We start from the raw sequence: 21,151 nt of genomic DNA, 5'->3' as shown, positions 1-21,151 counted from the left end.
GACCCATGGAGCTTTTTAGGGTATTTACCCATTCGTGTTCCACTTTTAATTTTTTTTCCAAGGCACCAGAGATGTTCTCGTCAGTTGAGGCACACAGCCTACCATCATATGGCTGGAAAAACTTTTGATTAGTCCGGTTGTTTACGTGTCTGGCTACACGTCCAGCTATATCAGAGATGAAGAAAGTGGGTGGGTATTTAAAACTTAGGAGAGCATCCCCGTGGTCTCGAGCAGATTCCTGCCACCACAGGGGTGAATGGTAATACACCACCCCATGGGTGCAACCAAGATGCAGTACCCCACCTGTGAAAATAAAACCGGAAAATTTGAGAACTATTATTTTCTCCCAATATATTTGATTCAACGAGTTTACAGCTAAAAAGGAGTAAAATAACCTATTTTTTCCAGTAACTGGAAGCCAATTGTGTCTTATTTTTTAATGTTATATAATAAAAAATCTAATTTCTAGTCATAAATGGTAATGTCTGATAGATCCAGTATATATATAAAAAATTATCTTCTAATTTCTAGACATAAATGGTCATTTCTGATAGATATACTGTATTGAAATGTGTTTGTTATCTATCTCAGACAATGCCTCATCTTACCTCCTGCTTTATGAAGCTTGACAAACATTTTAGGATATATATCCTTATACAGAAGAAGTTCCTCAAGCCTATTAAGGAGGTCAGACTGTGAGCCACTTGATGAAACACCTAGAGCATTGCAGGCCTTTTCAAGATCTTCTTTTCGAGGCTTGCAAAAAAAACATACATAAATGTTATTACTGCAGGCAAACAAATTCAGCCAAACGACAAATTATTCTTGCAATAGTGTTCTTACTGCTAAAAGTAATAGATGTTTGATTACACATTTTTAATGATTTGCTAGAATCTGTTTGATTGTGTAATTACCCCTTGTATCCATATTGCAATAATACTGATCATTCTCTACTACATTTATAGCATCATAAGAACACTATTGCAAGAATAATTTGTCGTTTGGCTGAATTTGTTTGCCTGCAGTAATAACATTTATGTATGTTTTTTTTGCAAGCCTCGAAAAGAAGATCTTGAAAAGGCCTGCAATGCTCTAGGTGTTTCATCAAGTGGCTCACAGTCTGACCTCCTTAATAGGCTTGAGGAACTTCTTCTGTATAAGGATATATATCCTAAAATGTTTGTCAAGCTTCATAAAGCAGGAGGTAAGATGAGGCATTGTCTGAGATAGATAACAAACACATTTCAATACAGTATATCTATCAGAAATGACCATTTATGTCTAGAAATTAGAAGATAATTTTTTACAATTACAGTCGGAAAGTCCTGTCCATGTAAACTTGTGTTAATATAATATTCTCTTTTAGTCTGAATTCTATTGAAACTCGTTATTTCCCCTTTATCTTACCTCTATTGCCACATCTGTTAACATGCTTGTGGCATGATGAACACGAAGGTGCACGAGTTGACGAGGCTGCAGCACTTCTGAGGACATTTTCATATTTTTTGCTTCCATTTCTGCTGCCTTTATAAAGATAAGACATGTACATTGTTAAAAAGTAAAAATAATGCATTTACATTGTAATACTTAAATGAGAAATAAACCTTACAGTGCAAACAAATACACCACAATTCACACCGTCTCGCTGCATCCATTGTTGTGGATAGCAAACAGTCCATCCTTCCAGTGACCAGTGTTCTGGAAAGGCCTCTCTATAAATAGATTTTATGTTAAAACAGTGTACACAAGTTATGCATATCTTCCACATTTTTGTAATATCCAAGATAAAGATTTTTAAAGTCTAATGTATTGTCATATTTTGAATTAAAGGGTATATGAAAGTAATAGAATTCAATGAGTTACTTCAAAATGTCCATGTCATTTTTTTCAATGGAAGTAAGCTCCTCGATGAATCATAAATTCTGATCTCTTTTTCTGGGACATCGAAAACCTGTAGAATTATTGACCATAGAGTCATCATATCAAGACAATGTGACAGCACTTGTTTTTTCATATGGTTGATATAAGTGTACACTTTACCCAGAGTATGAAGTGGGTTCCAGATTCTGGCTTGTTCCCCCCGACGATTCTGGGGAGCAGGATCTTTTCAGCATTCTAAATGGAAATTATATAAATGCAAGTCAATGCAGTATATGAAACCTCTGTATTGTTGCTATCATTTTGTTATATTATAAAGTCAAGTGTACCTCAAGATTCTGAACATGTGACCTTGTAATGGCTTTGTATTCCATCCACTCCCTGTACCACAAAATGTACACATCTGTGTACAAGGCAACAACCTGTGCATGATATGAAGCGCATGTGTTTTTCAAATTAAAATGTTTAACATTGTGCAATGTGTCCTTTGTCATAAGACAAAATTAAGTAAGTGACCTTAAATAGTCAGCTACTTACATTTTGTGTTTTTGCTGCCAGTTGGGCAAGGCGACAGTTCACTGCCTTAAGAATAAATACACAGGTTTAATATACATTAATTGTGAAGAAAATATGAGTGTATTTCTGACTAAATATTAAATGCACTGTATGCAGTGGCACGTTCAGCAAACATAATAACATAAGCAAACTTACATTATCTGTTAGCCATGGCATCTTTTGGTTTGGGTCTTCGTCTAACAGAGTAGAGGGGCAAATACTTCTTAAGTCCGTAAGAAGTAGTGTTGCATATTTTGAGAATCTGTGAATGATTTCCTTTTCTCTCCTCCAGGTTATGTAAAGTTGTTTCAATTTGTCCTGTAGTTAAAAAACATAATAACCCATTAATTGTTTGTAAATGAACAGGCAAATATTAGGCTGAAGGTTTTGGCCACTGTAACCTGTTCCTTAGAATACAGGATAACACAAAAAACATAAGTCCGACTGTACCTTATTTTGCTCACTTAATGGAAACAGTGACACTGTGAAACTTTCCAGCTCTTCCTCAGTAATGGTTAAGTCAACTTGTGGCTCAGCTGACGCCATTTCTTTTTTTTGGTACACCTCTGCAATTGCATTTCAAATGATTAAAGTAATTCAGAGTAAAATAACAGAACTTTTTTGCGGGGTTGCAAGAGTAGACACATACACAGGGTTATTTGTCAAACAAAAAAGAACATTATTTGAAGAGCATTTTCCTAGTAACATGCCGTTTTTGAGCTTCTCAGACAGACGTTTCTTAAACTTTTATGCTATGTCGTAGGGATGGGCGATATTATATCGTTTGCGATATACCGGTAGAAATTCCCCACACGATAGGAATTAGTCTTCCCGCGATATAAACGATAAATTCTAGTTGATGACGTATTTCTTTGTGAGACCCATTCACAGCTCATATGTGAAGCGAAAACGGGTATAGCGGAGGGCGGACGTGAAGCTGAGAAAGAGTTTGCACTAAAGCTCTAAATCTCGTTTAGGTTGGCACTGTAGATGCATCCGAGTTAATGTTTAGTTTCACTTTCGTTTTATTTAATTCGTTTGTTAAGTAGTCGTTGAAAGTCATAATGCGTTACACCACAACATTTAGTTTGGCTAAAAGTATTTATTTAAACATTCGTTAGATGTTATGCGCGTGTGCGCAAATGGGGGCAGATTTATTATCCATTTTTATACTCCTACTGGCCAATTTTGCACTACAAACTGTGAAACGAAAACTATATAAATTCCTATAAAAGCTCCAAAGGTTACGTAGTCAGCCATGAGTGCTTCTCTTTTCGTTTGTTTGAGTCATATCAACCACATAGAATAGCATGATAGGCTGCTGTCACAATGTATTGACATCCGAATTCTTTCTACTTTTTACACTCACTTCAGACAAAAACGACCATGTTTATGACACAACTCTGTGAGATAGGTGCAATAAGCTGTGAAAAAGTTTGAAAACGATTTAGACGCTTTAGATATCGATCCTTGATATCTCGATCGCAGTTAGCGCGCGCGTTTGACGCGTAGAAGTGGAAACGGAGGTCTGATTAGATGATTTGCCAAAACAACACAAAGTTAACGATCTTTATGTCACAGTCTCAAATTTGTGTATGCCATATTTGTCATAATGGACTTAAAAGCTGACCCCCACCCCCGCTTCAGGCTTTATAAACTTACTCTCCATCCTGCCTATGTTTGCTGCTTGCTACTCGCCATTATCTTCACTCCGGCAACCAAGACCCGCCCAATTTTAATTCTGATTGGCTAGATGTGTTTGTTTGTTAACAACATTTTTTAAATTAACTAATTATAAGTAATGCATATAGTACCTTTGCTTGTTTCCACACCTATTACTAGGTGCCCATGTCTTCCCAAGTGAACATCTTTGTTGGACATTCTCTGAATGTCCTGAAAGAAGGCGGTGTTGATCCTCTGGTTGTGTAAATGGAAATACAGTCTCAAGGCAAACATGTAATGAATGTCTTTTAATTGACAAAGAAAGTACTTGCTTGTGGATAGTTCTTTGTTTATTTGCTCTGCTGAAGCAGAGTTCACTAAAGAGGCAAGATCAGGAAACAGTTTTAAGCTCCTCAGCCTTTCCTCAGGCCTTTTTTGTTTTTTTTCATGGAATCTGTCATAAAGTGAGTATCGTTCACTGGTTCCAGTGAGAGGGTGGGAGGAATTGAGTCTGTCAGTTGTAGGCTCTTGAACGTCACTTGGACCCATGGAGCTTTTTAGGGTATTTACCCATTCGTGTTCCACTTTTAATTTTTTCCCCAAGGCACCAGAGATGTTCTCGTCAGTTGAGGCACACAGCCTACCATCATATGGCTGGAAAAACTTTTGATTAGTCCGGTTGTTTACGTGTCTGGCTACACGTCCAGCTATATCAGAGATGAAGACAGTGGGTGGGTATTTAAAACTTAGGAGAGCATCCCCGTGGTCTCGAGCAGATTCCTGCCACCACAGGGGTGAATGGTAATACACCACCCCATGGGTGCAACCAAGATGCAGTACCCCACTTGTGAAAATAAAACCGGAAAATTTGAGAACTATTATTATTTTCTCCCAATATATTTGATTCAACGAGTTTACAGCTAAAAAGGAGTAAAATAACCTATTTTTTCCAGTAACTGGAAGCCAATTGTGTCTTATTTTTTAATGTTATATAATAAAAAATCTAATTTCTAGTCATAAATGGTAATGTCTGATAGATCCAGTATATATATAAAAAATTATCTTCTAATTTCTAGACATAAATGGTCATTTCTGATAGATATACTGTATTGAAATGTGTTTGTTATCTATCTCAGACAATGCCTCATCTTACCTCCTGCTTTATGAAGCTTGACAAACATTTTAGGATATATATCCTTATACAGAAGAAGTTCCTCAAGCCTATTAAGGAGGTCAGACTGTGAGCCACTTGATGAAACACCTAGAGCATTGCAGGCCTTTTCAAGATCTTCTTTTCGAGGCTTGCAAAAAAAACATACATAAATGTTATTACTGCAGGCAAACAAATTCAGCCAAACGACAAATTATTCTTGCAATCGTGTTCTTACTGCTAAAAGTATTAGATGTTTGATTACACATTTTTAATGATTTGCTAGAATCTGTTTGATTGTGTAATTACCCCTTTGGTATCCAGTATTTGCAATATACTGTCTTCATCTACTTCCTCACTGGCCCTCTTGGTCCACAGTCTGTCCTTCTGTGAGAGGCCTTTCAATATCTCAGTCTTTGGTATGACATCGGATATTCTGGAATACTGTCCAATCCATGGTGTGAAGGCAGAATAGGTCAGAGAGCTAGAAAAGGGTTTGCTGGATGACTCTGAAGAAGTAATGAAGAAAATAATTGAAATGATAAAATGGTCAGTTCTGGTTCTTGATTCTGATTGGTTTAGCCCCGTTCCAAGACATTATAAACTGCCTGATTTGTAACTGCTGTGCATTTGCAGTGCATTTATAACAGCCAAAGTGGTTTTAATCACTCAGTTTTGCGTGGTGCCTAACAACGCCCCTTAGCTGTTATAAAATGCACTGTAACTCACTGCTTCTCGGGGCTTATTGCTTTAGTAAGTATTGTATAGCAAGTACATATTTTGGTTAAGAGGTATAGTAAAACAGCTTACCATTACTGAATCCTGTAGCGATTATCTCCTTCTCAAGATTTTCCCATCTATCTGTAACATTCACCTGTGTGTCCTGGGAAGTAGTGTTTGTCAGATCTGGTCGTTTCATTAGATTCACTACACAGAAAAAAGCATTTTAAGAGCAGACAGTGGAAAACATTGTTTGCAAGCTTATAACAGCCTTTTTCATGAATGTATAAGAAATTCTTACCTGGTAAGTCAAATGCCACTTTCCAGTTTGTGTCAGCTATCAATATAGGAGCATGATGGCCACAGCGATAGCAGAAGTAATTATATGCATAGCTTCTCAAAGCACTAAAGTGGTAAAATGCCTTTCTCAGTGTGTTGTGAGGAATATGCACTTTGCTGTGTTCCTCTAATGTGCGTAAGAAACGTCCAACAGCAATGTGGTTCTGTTGCAAGTATAAAGACGAATTACCAGGCAAATATACATAGGGTAATACTAAAGTAAAACATTACATAATTCTGTGTAGTCACAATGCTTTTAAAAATGTTTTTAAACTTACAGAAAGTGCTGTGGTCAAAAGTGAGCACAAAGTGTCAGGACCCAGCCTCGAACTCGGGTCTCTGGTGTAAGGGATAATCACTACACCAGTCGAGCCACGTGGTATTAGATGGAACCCAGAAGATATAGGCAGACACAGCAGATTGAGTATTCCAGTTTAATAAAATAAAAAGCCAAAAGCAAACGCAGGGTCTTCACAAAAGTAAATAATCCAAAAGGTGGAGAGGTAAATCCACAAAGTCCAAAATCAAAAAAACCTCGTGATCAAAAATAGAACAAACTCAAAAAAGGCAGGGTTCACAGGGGAACAAACACATACCAAAAAAAGGTCACAGTAGAAATCCAGTCTCGGGAAGCAGGCAAACAAGCAATAGTCCACATGGGTAGAACACACAAGGTTGAGTTCAGACATACAAACTTAGTGCAAGGAACTGAGGAAAAAGTAAGGTTTAAGTACTACACGGGAAAACAAGGCACAGGTGAAAACAACTACTCAAATTAAACAGGGATCAAAACCAGAACACAATGGGGACTCCTAGTGGCCAAAACAAAACATGACAGGCAGAATGGTGACACAAAGGGAGTGTGAGGAATACTTTGTTGTTGAAATTGTGAAAGCCAGATTTGTATTCTTGGAATCTGACTGAGATTCCACAGACTGGGCATTTCTTTATGTACACTGCAACACCTTGTAAAGAAAAAATAAATAAAATGTATAATATACAGTGTTGGGTGTAACTAGTTACTAAGTAATTAGTTACTGTAATTTAATTACTTTCCCCTTGAAAAAGTAAAGTAAGGGATTACTCTAATTTTTTTCTGTAATTTAATTACAGTTACTTCTGATGTAATTAAAGTAAATACTTTGTGTAATATGTGTGTGTGCAGAAGAGGAATTTACATAAAAATTCAAAGTCTAACTTCAAAATCCGTGCTTTAATGTATAATTCTCACATTTGTAATTAATAATAATACTTTAATATTATTTATTTGAATGAATTAAAAGAGCCGTTTCATGTCTATCCTTGAATCACTTAACTCATCAAGGTTGATGTAGGATATAGAAAGTAATTAGTAATAAGTAATTAAATACTTTTTGAAGAGAGTAATTTGTACAGTAATCTAATTACATTATCGAATGTGTAATTAGTAACTAGTAATGAATTACTTTTCAGAGTAACTTACCCAACACTGATAATATATATGTACTGGATATATAAACCAGTCATAACAAAGTAACTAACTCAACTCAACAAAAAGTATAATAAATACCTCTGTGAACAGAAAACAGTGCATAAATGGTGGCATGCTTTGTCCTCAGTACTGTTTCACCAAGGTTAGGGGGGCATGGTCCAGGACAGTAAGGGCACTGTGTCTCTTCAGGCACAAAGCTTTCAGGGATAGGCATCTCAGTGGTAATCAAATCTTGTGGGAGATTTTCAGGAATTCTTTTGCACTTCAGAAAGTACTCTGTCATTTTAAAAACTCCTGATGAGCTTTCATTTGTTGGTTGTGTCTCACCAATAATCTCTTGTGCATGCTCCTCGAGGTCCTCTATTTCTTCTGGAGTTACATCTTTTTGCAGTAATTCTGGGCGCTCCTGGAATATCCACCACATGCAAAGGTATCTGTGAACACAACTCAGTGTGTTTTTGGTGCCCCTACACTGACAGTGCCATTTACCAGATGTTTTGTCAAATGTCACTATCGTTCTTCCTAGTCTACACCAATTGTCTGTGAGGTTGGTGAACACAGAGAAAAAAATGTATGTCTCTGAGAGGCCATATTCCCCCCCCCCCAAAATAAGGAAGACACAATCAACTCCCTCTTCACTGGCCGTCAAATGCATGTCCTTACATTCCTGGAGCCTTGACTTGGAAATTAGTCCTTTGTTGAACATTTTGTCCAAATCAGCCGAGTTTAATGGTGGTGGAGGAACGTAGCATTGTGCCGATGAAGTTCTTTTAAGATGGTTGCATTCAGATCCAGGGTTTCCACTTCGGGCTGCTATCCTTGCCATGTCTCTGCATATTTCCGGTTCACAACAGATTTTACCTGAGAGGACTGATTTAATTACATGAACTGGTAGTCTGGGACCATGTAGCTCCTTTGGTGTGATCTACATAGCATTTTTTGGATCAATGCAAAGCATAGGTTGCTCCATGCTGTGTTGCATCTTCTCGTGTCTCATCAAATTTGATGTGGTGGAAAAGCCAATTCTGCATTTCGTGCATTTGAAATGACCCCTTTGCAAAGGCGGATCTTTCTGTACAGGCTGTTGTTGGATTTGTGCCTGAGCTTGGTCCTCTGAAGAAGAATCTTTTTCTTCTCCTACACAAACGGTGTGTTTTCCCCCTAAAACATAAAGAAAAAATATTATTACCCATTTCACAATACATTGACATAATAAATTACTGAACTACGATGTAACAAAATTGAGTCAAACCTGATGATTTCTCTGTCACATCATAACCTATGAATGAATGAATGAATAAATGGATTAATGAATGAATGAATTAATTAATGAATGAATGATTGAAATAATACAAACCATGCTTTTTCCCCAGGTGTGTTTTGAAGTCCTCGGTTCTGTGTAAAGTTTTTTTACACTTGGAGCATTGCCAGTGGCTCCTGCGTTGTGCTCCATCAGCGCAGTAGCACGGTATGGTCAACTTCACTATAATAAGGTATAACGTGTGAGAAACTTTTCATGGTCAAAAAAAGCAATGATTAGTTATTTGAGAAAATTACCACAGTTAGCATCTTTGCGATATATTGCAAATCTAAGATGCCGCTTTGACACATGTGAACGAGTCATTGGGACAGGAGTCCTGCAGTAAGGACAGTCAGTGTCATCACAAAGACTGAAAAGTTCGTCCTCTGAGGAAAACTCAAAAGACCTCTCTACAAAAGAATAAAGAAGTACACGTTTAAGCTACTTCAGGTTATTGTGTGCATTTCTAAAACATAATTGAACATACTATAATTTCATTAACTGCAAAGTTAGCCTTATTACAGTTGTCTAAAAAAAGGCTAAAAAGTGTCATTAAAAATTATATTAATTTGTATGATATTAGAATTAGGGCTAAACAGTCCCTAGAAAACATGGGTTTGTAAGAAATATGATAATTTATTTTACTTGCCTGCCATGATTGTGAATTTCAAACCATAGAACATAAACGATCCATTTCTCCGTCCGCCATATAACCGCTAGCTAGGAAGAAGCTTTGCGTCATCGTTGATTGTGACACACCATTGGCTGTCATACTCCAATTACATTGTGCGTGTATATTTTTGAATAATAGCTTTCCAGAAGCCGATTGTCAGCAAAAAAAGGCCGGGAGAACAATTAACGATTATGAATTAAATTTGATCATAACCGCTAATCTGTTATGCTGAATCGTGCTGATAGAATGCGTGTAGTGACGTCGCCACTCAGGGTTAGTCACTCGGTTGTGATTATTCAATTCAATTTATTTAATAATTTTAACTTAACAATGTTAATGGTTAAGTGGTTAACAGCTGAAGCTGGGGGGTACCAAACGAAAACGTTTTTCAAGTCATAGCTCAGTCTCTTGCGTTACCAAGGCAGCGAGTGACGCGTGACGCGTATTTGCGTTTACATTCTAAAAAGTTCAATTTAGGCCTACATACAGGCTGGCCCAAAGCAGTTGAGCGATTAAGCAAAGCAACGAGAACGGTCCGGCACGATTGTGGAAAAGCACTCTTAAGATTTTATTAATCGTGTTCAATATTTATACACTGGCACCTGCCATTGATAATCAAGGCTGCACTGGAGATGGTTCAGAAACAATGAGAGAAATGCTGAGAAAAAAATAATGAAAAACTAGTTTGGGTTATTATATGGATGTTTTAAAATGATGAAAAATAAGTTTTACAGGAAAATATATTCTTTATTAATTAATTTAAACCGCCAACAGCGGTTGCAATTAGAACAAAGTTTTATCCTTTGTGAAAAAACGTTAGGTTAAAGTAACACAATTTGTTTTGTCACAAAAATAACGCAGTAAATGTGTGTCTGTTTGTGTGTCTGTTTTAACAACCATTTTTAGAGTGCACAGTAAAGAAAACCAACGTATACAAAAAGCAATGGAATTATAAGGTACGGGATGTATAGCCTAATACTTGTTGTACCCTATAGCTATTACTTAAAATAAGATATATCCACAACAAGCTTACAATATCCCAAGTTTCTGAATCGAAAGCATGCAGTGTGTTGGTAAAAGGACACAAAGTTTTTTTTAGAACAAAAGTAGCTACTTTAAGCTCACGTAGAGCGAACGGAAAACGCATTTGTTGATTATATTTGGAGAATAGCTGCAATTAATAGGCCTGTGTTGTTTATAGTTTAGTTCAATTTTTTGACAACAAAAAAACCAACAACACAATAGTAGTAATATGTACAGCCATTTACATAAATAAAAATATAAAGCAGATTGTTAAATTTACATTTATTCATTTGGCAGACGCTTTTATCCAAAGTGACATTGCATTCAAGCATTAGTATTCCCTTGCAATCGAACCCACAAACTTTTCCGATGCTAATGCAATGCTCTATCACTGAGCCACAGAAACATTATTTAACAAAAATGTATAACCCAAGTAAAATAGTGAGACACGGCCAATAATTTTAGCAAAAAACAAACATTTTTAACAGACTATTTTAATGCCTATAGCATAATCTTAATGGACCAGATAAAATATTTACATTCACAGCAATAACATATTTTATTATGTCATAAAACTACAGTCCGGTAAAAACGAACACTTAACGCACTTTTTAAATTTCATAGTTTCAAAGAACTGTGTTTTGACCAATGAACTGTTACACTGTAGAAGTCTCAACAATTTTTATCTGACATTTCTTCTTAGCAGGAAGCCTGTAGTGCAAGCATTCATGCATGCAGAATAAATAATTTCTATGCAGGAGAGCTGTGGGAACGAGTGAAAGCCAGTGGTTTTTTAGCTGACAGTGCAACTGCCACCTGCCAGTTGTTCTCACCGTACTTTGAGTGCTTTAAAATGCAAAAATTCCACACAAAATGCTGTGCATGCACAAGAAGACATCCATACGAACAAATGCAGAATAAAAAAATATTTAATTTGTATTTATAAGAGCTGCGAGAACGCGTTAAAGTCTGCATCTTCTGGCTCTGTTTAGCTGAGTGCCGGGCCATGGTACCTGCCAGTGTCGGGAGTGCCGGGTCACGTGACCTGCCAGTGGCGGGAGTGCCGGGTCACGTGACCTGCCAGTGGCGGGAGTGCCGGGTCACGTGACCTGCCAGTGGCAGCTCCTGCCAGCCAGCTGAAGATTGAACCCCTACTGGTAAATTGGCAACTTTGGATGGAAACCCGGCTTGTTATGCCTTATATTGGCATTCAAAAACTCCCCGTCCAACCTGAAGAAGCACATCGAGGTAGGTTAAATTAATTTTCATTCAATGAAGCCATAATGTCAACGTTACTTAACATGAATTAGTTATCATAAGCCTGTTCTGATATCTGGCTAACGTGATGGCCAGGCTAACGTGTGCTAGTTAACTCTTCTGATTAGCCAATGTGCAGATATTTAACAACACCAATGATTTTCCCTCCAAATTAATTCAACACAAAACTCTTGAAGACATGTCCATAATACTGAAATGGTTAATAACGGTTTCTGGTATAGCCTAAGTGGCGGTCGAATATTTCATAGGTAAATTAGCGTTACACTGGTGGAGGGATTTTTTTTAGACCACATTAGGCTAATTAATGGTAGGTTACAGAGGAGCGTTCAGGATTACTCACGTCTTCAAAAGCACCATGCATTTTGTTGAATTTGAGATTTGCTTTGATTTAATTACCTCAAAATTCTAACCGTTCACTTTTTTTAAAATACCTTTACTTTTACTTTTAATACTTAAGTACACTAAATGTCAGGTACTTTAAGACTTTTACTCAAGTAATATTTTAAAGGGTGACTTTAACTTCTACCAAAGTCATTTTCTGGTAAGATACTTGTACTTTTACTCAAGTATCGCTTTCAAGTACTTTATACAAGATTGTTTATAAGTATCATATATATTTGTAAGCAAAACTTGATGGCTTGGTCAATTGATAAACTGTATAATCCATGTATTATTTTATCTCTTCCTGTCGCCATTAGCTAACGAGCATGGCAAATAGGCTACAGCTAACGCGTGCATGACAAACGCATGGTTTTCTGCATTCCGGCGGTATCATGTGCTAGTTTAGTTACAAGTAGATTAAATGAACATAACTACTACGTTCAAATCCTAACAACGAGTGTTTTATTCCGAAAAAAATGCTGGTTTAGGCGGAGTGCAGAGGAAACCCGAAATGGATCCGAATCGCTACGAAAAACGACTGTGTAAATTCTATGAATTCATTCTTCAAGGTAAGATTACATACACTACTTTTGTTGTACTATAACCATATAATTACTTGATTGTCAAATTATATGAGCCTATGTCTACTATTCATGTTTCATGTTAAAGTATGTTACCTGTATGTGTTATGTGGTAATGTTAAAATTAAACTTCTTATTTGCATATCTTACTTTGTATTTAACTACCATTTAAGTTCACTCTTATGTTTTCTTATCTGAATGGTTAAGCAATTATTCTTTTTAGTGTGTTTTAATAAAATTTGACAGTATCACTAGCATTTGAAAATGGTAAACAAAAATGTATTTTTTCAATTTGTTGATATGACATTGAACTTTGTTTCTTTAATTTCTAAGCTTCATACAAGCTCCATTTGCCACCCGAAACCAATGTGCTCCTAAGAGATTGTGCTGGAGTTGATGTGGATGCTGATATTTTTGGTGAGTTTGTGTCAGGGTCCTGTCCTTCCTATTTGGAGTTTTCGTGTCTTGTGGACAGGGTCGTGACAGTACCATGTCTTGTGTATATGTTTTGTCTTGTGTGGAGACACGTGGCAGTTTGTTGTGACATTTCGCCGCGTGTCCTCCTGTCTTTTGTTTAACTCCGCCCCCTTGTTTCTCCGTTTAGTGTTCATCTCCCTCACCTGTCCCTATCATCTTCCCGCAAGTTTTCTTTTATGTTAAGTCTTGTCACCTGCCCGTCACTATCCCTGTCCTATTATCCTTGCTAGTTTTCCCCTTTGTGAGTCCCGTGTATTCCCAGTCCTGTGTCGTTGCATTGTATTTGCTGTGTTTGTTCATGCTGTTTACATCCCGTTCGTGTCTTCCGTCAAAGAATGTTTCGTGTTTGGATTTATTATTTGGAATTATTATCCTGTTTGTTTTGTCCCCCTTGTGGGAGGTTTTCTGTTTGAGTCTTCTTTTAGTTTATTGTTCGCCCTATCGTGGGATTATCATTTTATTATAGTCTGTTTCATTTCAACTGCTGCCTGCGTCTGGGTTCTGTCTCCACTGACCGTGACAGGTTGTGAGAACATTTAGGATTTTTTTCCATATTTTGTATGGAAACTCACATGACTTGCTGCCAATCATCCTTAAGTCTTATTGCTAAATACTTGATAATAGCATCTTAAATTTAGCATGGATAGTTTTTATTATTTTGAATATTGTTGAATGCTTATGCTATCTTATTGAGAGTCCACCTGTTTTTGATTTAAAGATGGTGTCCTCCAAGCTGAGGCAGAGTTCTCTGGATCCTGATGGATGCCCTGAGTCATAATTTTCATCGGTAGAATCAAAGTTCAGACCTCACAGTAATTGTACACTTGGTGTTAAAGTTACATGAATTGGGTGTTAAAGTTACATGAATTGGGTGTAAAAAGTTAAGACTATCAAAATTGTAACATTTACACCCCATAGTGTTGACACATATAGACACTTTTCCGGTGTTAAATGTGACACTGTGGGTGTTCCTTTCACACCGGCAATTTTGCTGTGTATCAGTTGTATTAAAGGAGTAGTTCACTTCAAAATTTGCCCCCATTGACTTTCCATAGTCATTTTTATTCCTACTATGGAAAGTCAACGGGGGCAAATTTTGCAGTGAGCAACTCCTTTAAGAGCTTTATATGTTTAGCACATATATGTTTAGTTTAGATATAATCCTGTATGATCATTTAGCCTAATTATCCTCATTAGCCCCCTAGGCCTATATGTATTTATGAGCAGTGTTCTTTTATTTTGTATATTTCCTTTACCAGTTTTAGCAGCAATTTACCAGTAAGGTTCTTGTAAATAGTTAAGTGTAGAAGCCATGTGTTTGTTGGATTTATTACCATTTGTATTACCATAATTTAACTACAAACATAAACTATAGCTAGTATAATGAAACTATGGTTGTAATAAAGCTCAATAAATGGAAGGAAGGAGGCGGGAACCTGCGAACATTCAAACATTTTTAATAAAAATAAATAAACAATAAACCAGCAGCAAAACAGGCCGGCCGCCCCTCACGGACGACTGCCGGCCACACGAACATAAACAAAACTTAAATGTCCGGGCCCGGTCCTCTCTCGCCATATTCTCCTGCCGTTCGTCCTTTTATGCTTCCGATCTCCTCCGTGAGAGATTCGAGGCTGGTGTGACGCCCAGCTGACACTCATTATCAATCGCGTCCCGGCTTCGCTTCCTCCTCCCACGGCTCTTGTCACGCCTCCCTCGTCACAGTGGTATTTTTAGTTGCTGTGGTTTTACTAAACATTATTAATTGGAGTATTGTTCCTATATATAGAAAATGGTAAATTTGTGGATACTGTGGTTTTACTGCAAATACCATCCCTGCTGAAAAAAAAAAACAATGAATATTTGAATTAGAATGAGATTTTTTAATTAAATTACACTTTGTAGTGTGTTTGGGGTTTTATTCCAATAGGATTTGCCACCCCACCAATAGAATCCATCACATACAAGTAGACAACATGTATCCATATTACAATTCCCATTATAACCATTAAATCCATTATAGTTTCTGTTGTATTTTGGGCAGGGTTCTATAGTTTTTATTTCAACGGGAATACTTCAACTATAGTTACTTCAGTAAAAACATCATTCATTTTCCAAATCACTTTAAACGATACAGCAGCAGACCAGAAGTTAACACGCACACGTTATTTACCGTTTAGCCGGTATGCCGATCATTTTCATGACAATGTTTCTACGATCTTTGACTGATCGTAACCCACAGATGATTACACCACACTTTAACATGTGCCTTTTCATCTTTTATTGTTATATTTGCCTTTTTAGAGCGCTATCAATGGTGTAGCAGCGCCTACGTTTACATTAGTTTAGCGGGGAAGATCCCAGAGTTGCCAGATTTGCGTTCAAAAAAATCTGCCAATGGCTATTCAAAGCTTGCCGGAAAACCGCGAGCATAGAAAAACTGAAATACTTGGCAGCAGTAAAAGGTCCTGGCAGATCGCAAGCCAGATAAATTGCGCACACAGGAAAACCCTGCTGCATAGAAACCATTTTCTACTTTTGGACCTTTTTATAAATGTAGTGGAGTAAAAAGTATGATATTTGTCTTTCAAATGTAGTGAAGTTAAAGTACAAGTACTCAGAAAAAAAGAATACTCAAGTAAAGTACAGATACTCAAAAAGTGTACTTAAGTACAGTACTCAAGTAAATTTACTTCGCTACTGTCCACTTCTGATTAGCCTTCAGAGCTGAGGATTGTGGTTCCCAGTCGCACCTGTGTTGTTTGAAGGAGAACTTTAAGTTGCAAGACACTGGAACAAACCAGAAAACACTGGAACAAACCAAACAGAGCTAACACAGTTTTGTCTCAGTGTTAAACATTTTTACAGCTATTTTAAAAATATTTAGTCTTTGTGTACTGTACTGTATGTGAATCCTTTAAAGTATCAGCTAAAACAATTTAAACAAAATATAAAAGTACTTTAAACATATAGACTATTTGTCCAAATGTGTACAATTTTCTCTCTTATTACCTGCACTTACAACAGAAACATTAATATTTAAACATTTATACTCTAGCAGCAGGCTTAGTGGTCAAATGAGCATACATTTATCTGCTTTCCCCTCCCCATCAGATTGTCTCTCTAATAAGCTTGAACCCTGTGTGTAAAAGGCCAAGTGACACTGCTACTGTTGCAGCAGCATCCCCTCTAACCACGCTCTTTTCAGCTTAGCCAACAGCCCCACTACATTAAACATTGTCCCTAAAGGCCAGAGGTGGGTAGAGTAGCCAAAATCTTTACTCAAGTAAAAGTACAAGTAACTAGAGAAATTGTTACTCAAATAAAAGTAAAAGTCACTATTTTAAAAATTACTTGAGTAAAAGTAAAAAAGTATGCAATGAAAAAACTACTCAAGTAGCTAGTAACTTCTGACTAGTATCTGATTATATAGGCTACATAAAATTAATATTAACGCCAATATTTTAATATTACATTTTAATCAACATTTTTAATTATCATAAGCAGATATCTTTGCAATATACTAGAGAGACTAAATAATAGACAAACACAGAAGAGACAAGCTGTCACGGTCCCACCGTCTTGTTTATGAAATTCTAGTCGTGTGGTGGGATCGGGGCAGAGTCCTTGGGTTTTATGTGGGAAGGCCATGAGATGTTTGTTTTTACCTCTCATGTGTTTTTCCAGTGTCTCGTCTCTGTTCCCGCCATCTCGTTTCCTCGTTATCCTTCCCTAAGTGTTTAATGTACCACACCTGCCCCATGTCGTTATCCCTCGTTTGTGTTCCTATATTTACCCTCATGTTTCTTTGTCCTGTGCTCGTGTATTAAGTATGTGTATGTGTTCATGCCGTCGCCCGTGTTCCTGTGTCGTGTGAGAACTGTGAGTCTTGTGTTTTTGCTTTAGTTTTATCCTGGCTTGTTTTAGTTTTAGAAGTTGTGTCGAGTACCTTGAGTTTAGTTATTTGTCTTGTTTTCATTTTGCCCCCTTGTGGGAAGTCTTTTGTTTTATATATATATTTCTGAGTTCCGTTTTCCCCATTGTGGGTGTTTTGTTTCTGTTTTGTCTATCATTTAATAAATATATCTGTTAACCCCTTCACTGCCATTGCCTGCGCTTGGGTTCTTCTTCACCACCAGTCGTGACACAAGCATTTCTGTAAATTTCATCTAGTCCTGATGTCATCGTAGTTATTTAGAATAAGCATGTCAAACTGAAGCATAGAAACTACTTGAGTAAAAGTAAAAAAGTATGCAATGAAAAAACTACTCAAGTAGCTAGTTACTTTGTATCTGATTATATAGGCCTACTACATAAAATTAGTATTAACGCCAATATTTTAATATTACATTTTAACCAATATTTTTAATTATCATAAGCAGATATCTTTGCAATATACTAGAGTGANGGAATACTTCAACTATAGTTACTTCAGTAAAAACATCATTCATTTTCCAAATCACTTTAAACGATACAGCAGCAGACCAGAAGTTAACACGCACACGTTATTTACCGTTTAGCCGGTATGCCGATCATTTTCATGACAATGTTTCTACGATCTTTGACTGATCGTAACCCACAGATGATTACACCACACTTTAACATGTGCCTTTTCATCTTTTATTGTTATATTTGCCTTTTTAGAGCGCTATCAATGGTGTAGCAGCGCCTACGTTTACATTAGTTTAGCGGGGAAGATCCCAGAGTTGCCAGATTTGCGTTCAAAAAAATCTGCCAATGGCTATTCAAAGCTTGCCGGAAAACCGCGAGCATAGAAAAACTGAAATACTTGGCAGCAGTAAAAGGTCCTGGCAGATCGCAAGCCAGATAAATTGCGCACACAGGAAAACCCTGCTGCATAGAAACCATTTTCTACTTTTGGACCTTTTTATAAATGTAGTGGAGTAAAAAGTATGATATTTGTCTTTCAAATGTAGTGAAGTTAAAGTACAAGTACTCAGAAAAAAAGAATACTCAAGTAAAGTACAGATACTCAAAAAGTGTACTTAAGTACAGTACTCAAGTAAATTTACTTCGCTACTGTCCACTTCTGATTAGCCTTCAGAGCTGAGGATTGTGGTTCCCAGTCGCACCTGTGTTGTTTGAAGGAGAACTTTAAGTTGCAAGACACTGGAACAAACCAGAAAACACTGGAACAAACCAAACAGAGCTAACACAGTTTTGTCTCAGTGTTAAACATTTTTACAGCTATTTTAAAAATATTTAGTCTTTGTGTACTGTACTGTATGTGAATCCTTTAAAGTATCAGCTAAAACAATTTAAACAAAATATAAAAGTACTTTAAACATATAGACTATTTGTCCAAATGTGTACAATTTTCTCTCTTATTACCTGCACTTACAACAGAAACATTAATATTTAAACATTTATACTCTAGCAGCAGGCTTAGTGGTCAAATGAGCATACATTTATCTGCTTTCCCCTCCCCATCAGATTGTCTCTCTAATAAGCTTGAACCCTGTGTGTAAAAGGCCAAGTGACACTGCTACTGTTGCAGCAGCATCCCCTCTAACCACGCTCTTTTCAGCTTAGCCAACAGCCCCACTACATTAAACATTGTCCCTAAAGGCCAGAGGTGGGTAGAGTAGCCAAAATCTTTACTCAAGTAAAAGTACAAGTAACTAGAGAAATTGTTACTCAAATAAAAGTAAAAGTCACTATTTTAAAAATTACTTGAGTAAAAGTAAAAAAGTATGCAATGAAAAAACTACTCAAGTAGCTAGTAACTTCTGACTAGTATCTGATTATATAGGCTACATAAAATTAATATTAACGCCAATATTTTAATATTACATTTTAATCAACATTTTTAATTATCATAAGCAGATATCTTTGCAATATACTAGAGAGACTAAATAATAGACAAACACAGAAGAGACAAGCTGTCACGGTCCCACCGTCTTGTTTATGAAATTCTAGTCGTGTGGTGGGATCGGGGCAGAGTCCTTGGGTTTTATGTGGGAAGGCCATGAGATGTTTGTTTTTACCTCTCATGTGTTTTTCCAGTGTCTCGTCTCTGTTCCCGCCATCTCGTTTCCTCGTTATCCTTCCCTAAGTGTTTAATGTACCACACCTGCCCCATGTCGTTATCCCTCGTTTGTGTTCCTATATTTACCCTCATGTTTCTTTGTCCTGTGCTCGTGTATTACGTATGTGTATGTGTTCATGCCGTCGCCCGTGTTCCTGTGTCGTGTGAGAACTGTGAGTCTTGTGTTTTTGCTTTAGTTTTATCCTGCCTTGTTTTAGTTTAAGACGTTGTGTCGAGTACCTTGAGTTTAGTTATTTGTCTTGTTTTCATTTTGCCCCCTCGTGGGAAGTCTTTTGTTTTATATATATATTTCTGAGTTCCGTTTTCCCCATTGTGGGTGTTTTGTTTCTGTTTTGTCTATCATTTAATAAATATATCTGTTAACCCCTTCACTGCCATTGCCTGCGCTTGGGTTCTTCTTCACCACCAGTCGTGACACAAGCATTTCTGTAAATTTCATCTAGTCCTGATGTCATCGTAGTTATTTAGAATAAGCATGTCAAACTGAAGCATAGAAACTACTTGAGTAAAAGTAAAAAAGTATGCAATGAAAAAACTATTCAAGTAGCTAGTTACTTTGTATCTGATTATATAGGCCTACTACATAAAATTAGTATTAACGCCAATATTTTAATATTACATTTTAACCAATATTTTTAATTATCATAAGCAGATATCTTTGCAATATACTAGAGTGATTACTAGAGAGACTAAAGAATAGGCAAACACAGAAGAGACGAGCATGACTGTAAATTTAATCTAGTCCTGATGTCAATGTAGTTTACACAATTTATTTAGAATAGACCATGTCAAACTAAAGCACTAAATAAACTCTGAGCATTTCCTAAAATGATCTAGAACATCTGCAGTGCTCTCTAAATGAAATACACATTTTTGAACAAAGCTCATGTTTTCTCGTGTTGTGTCACGTGTGTGTTGTGAAAAGCTCTTACTTGTAAACAAACAGTAAACAGTGAACCACACGCCCATCAACAAGTTTTCTTCCTTCTATTCTTCAAATGTATATTTCTGCAAGCCCACGTCTCTGTGTCTGACAGGTAACGCACATGTTGCTGTGTCTGACGAACAGGTCATATGGCGGGCATTTATCATTGCTGGCAAACAATATGACACATTTGCAGTTTTGATTGTATAGATATAGATTCATATCCACTTCATCCAACGCTCTTTGTGTTCTGCGTGTTCTTAAATTTCGCGCTACGAGGAGTGAGTAATCCTGCTTCAGATGATTCAGATCGTGCTGCGAACTGAACAAAACATTTGAACTGATTCATTAGCCTATTCAAATGGTTTTTCCCATTGTTCAATTAATGCTTTCAAAAGAATTGACTCAAAAGAATCGATCTCTCGGGAATGCCCGTAAAAAGAGACGACAACCTTGAAATAAACAACGCGTTTTAAAAAGCATATTTTAAAATGAAGGAACGAAGGAACGTCACGCAATGTAAGTTATATAACGAAGTAAAAGTACAGATTTTCTATTAGAAATTTACTCAAGTAAATGTAGCGCGTTACTACCCACCTCTGCTAAAGGCTCCAGGAAGTTCCTTTGTGGCCTGATGTAGCCAACCAAAAAAACTAAGGTGTCAGACT

The 21,151-nt window shown here is 36.8% G+C and overlaps 1 protein-coding gene across 1 annotated transcript in view; it reads right to left on the bottom strand.

Annotated features, from left to right (window-relative positions):
- Positions 1–204: 204 nt before the first annotated feature.
- The window catches only part of LOC130553016 (uncharacterized), a 70,216-nt gene continuing 49,269 nt past the window's right edge, over positions 205–21,151 (bottom strand). Inside the window, 7 exon segments of the mRNA XM_057331753.1 lie at positions 205–303; positions 1,408–1,524; positions 1,639–1,712; positions 5,249–5,396; positions 5,555–5,754; positions 6,056–6,172; positions 7,914–8,936. Coding sequence (XP_057187736.1) covers positions 205–303; positions 1,408–1,524; positions 1,639–1,712; positions 5,249–5,396; positions 5,555–5,754; positions 6,056–6,172; positions 7,914–8,936 — 1,778 coding nt within the window.

The sequence above is a fragment of the Triplophysa rosa genome, linkage group LG4 (genome assembly GCF_024868665.1).
Source record: "Triplophysa rosa linkage group LG4, Trosa_1v2, whole genome shotgun sequence".
Lineage (NCBI taxonomy): Eukaryota > Metazoa > Chordata > Actinopteri > Cypriniformes > Nemacheilidae > Triplophysa > Triplophysa rosa.
This window is presented reverse-complemented; position numbering and strand designations above follow the sequence as displayed.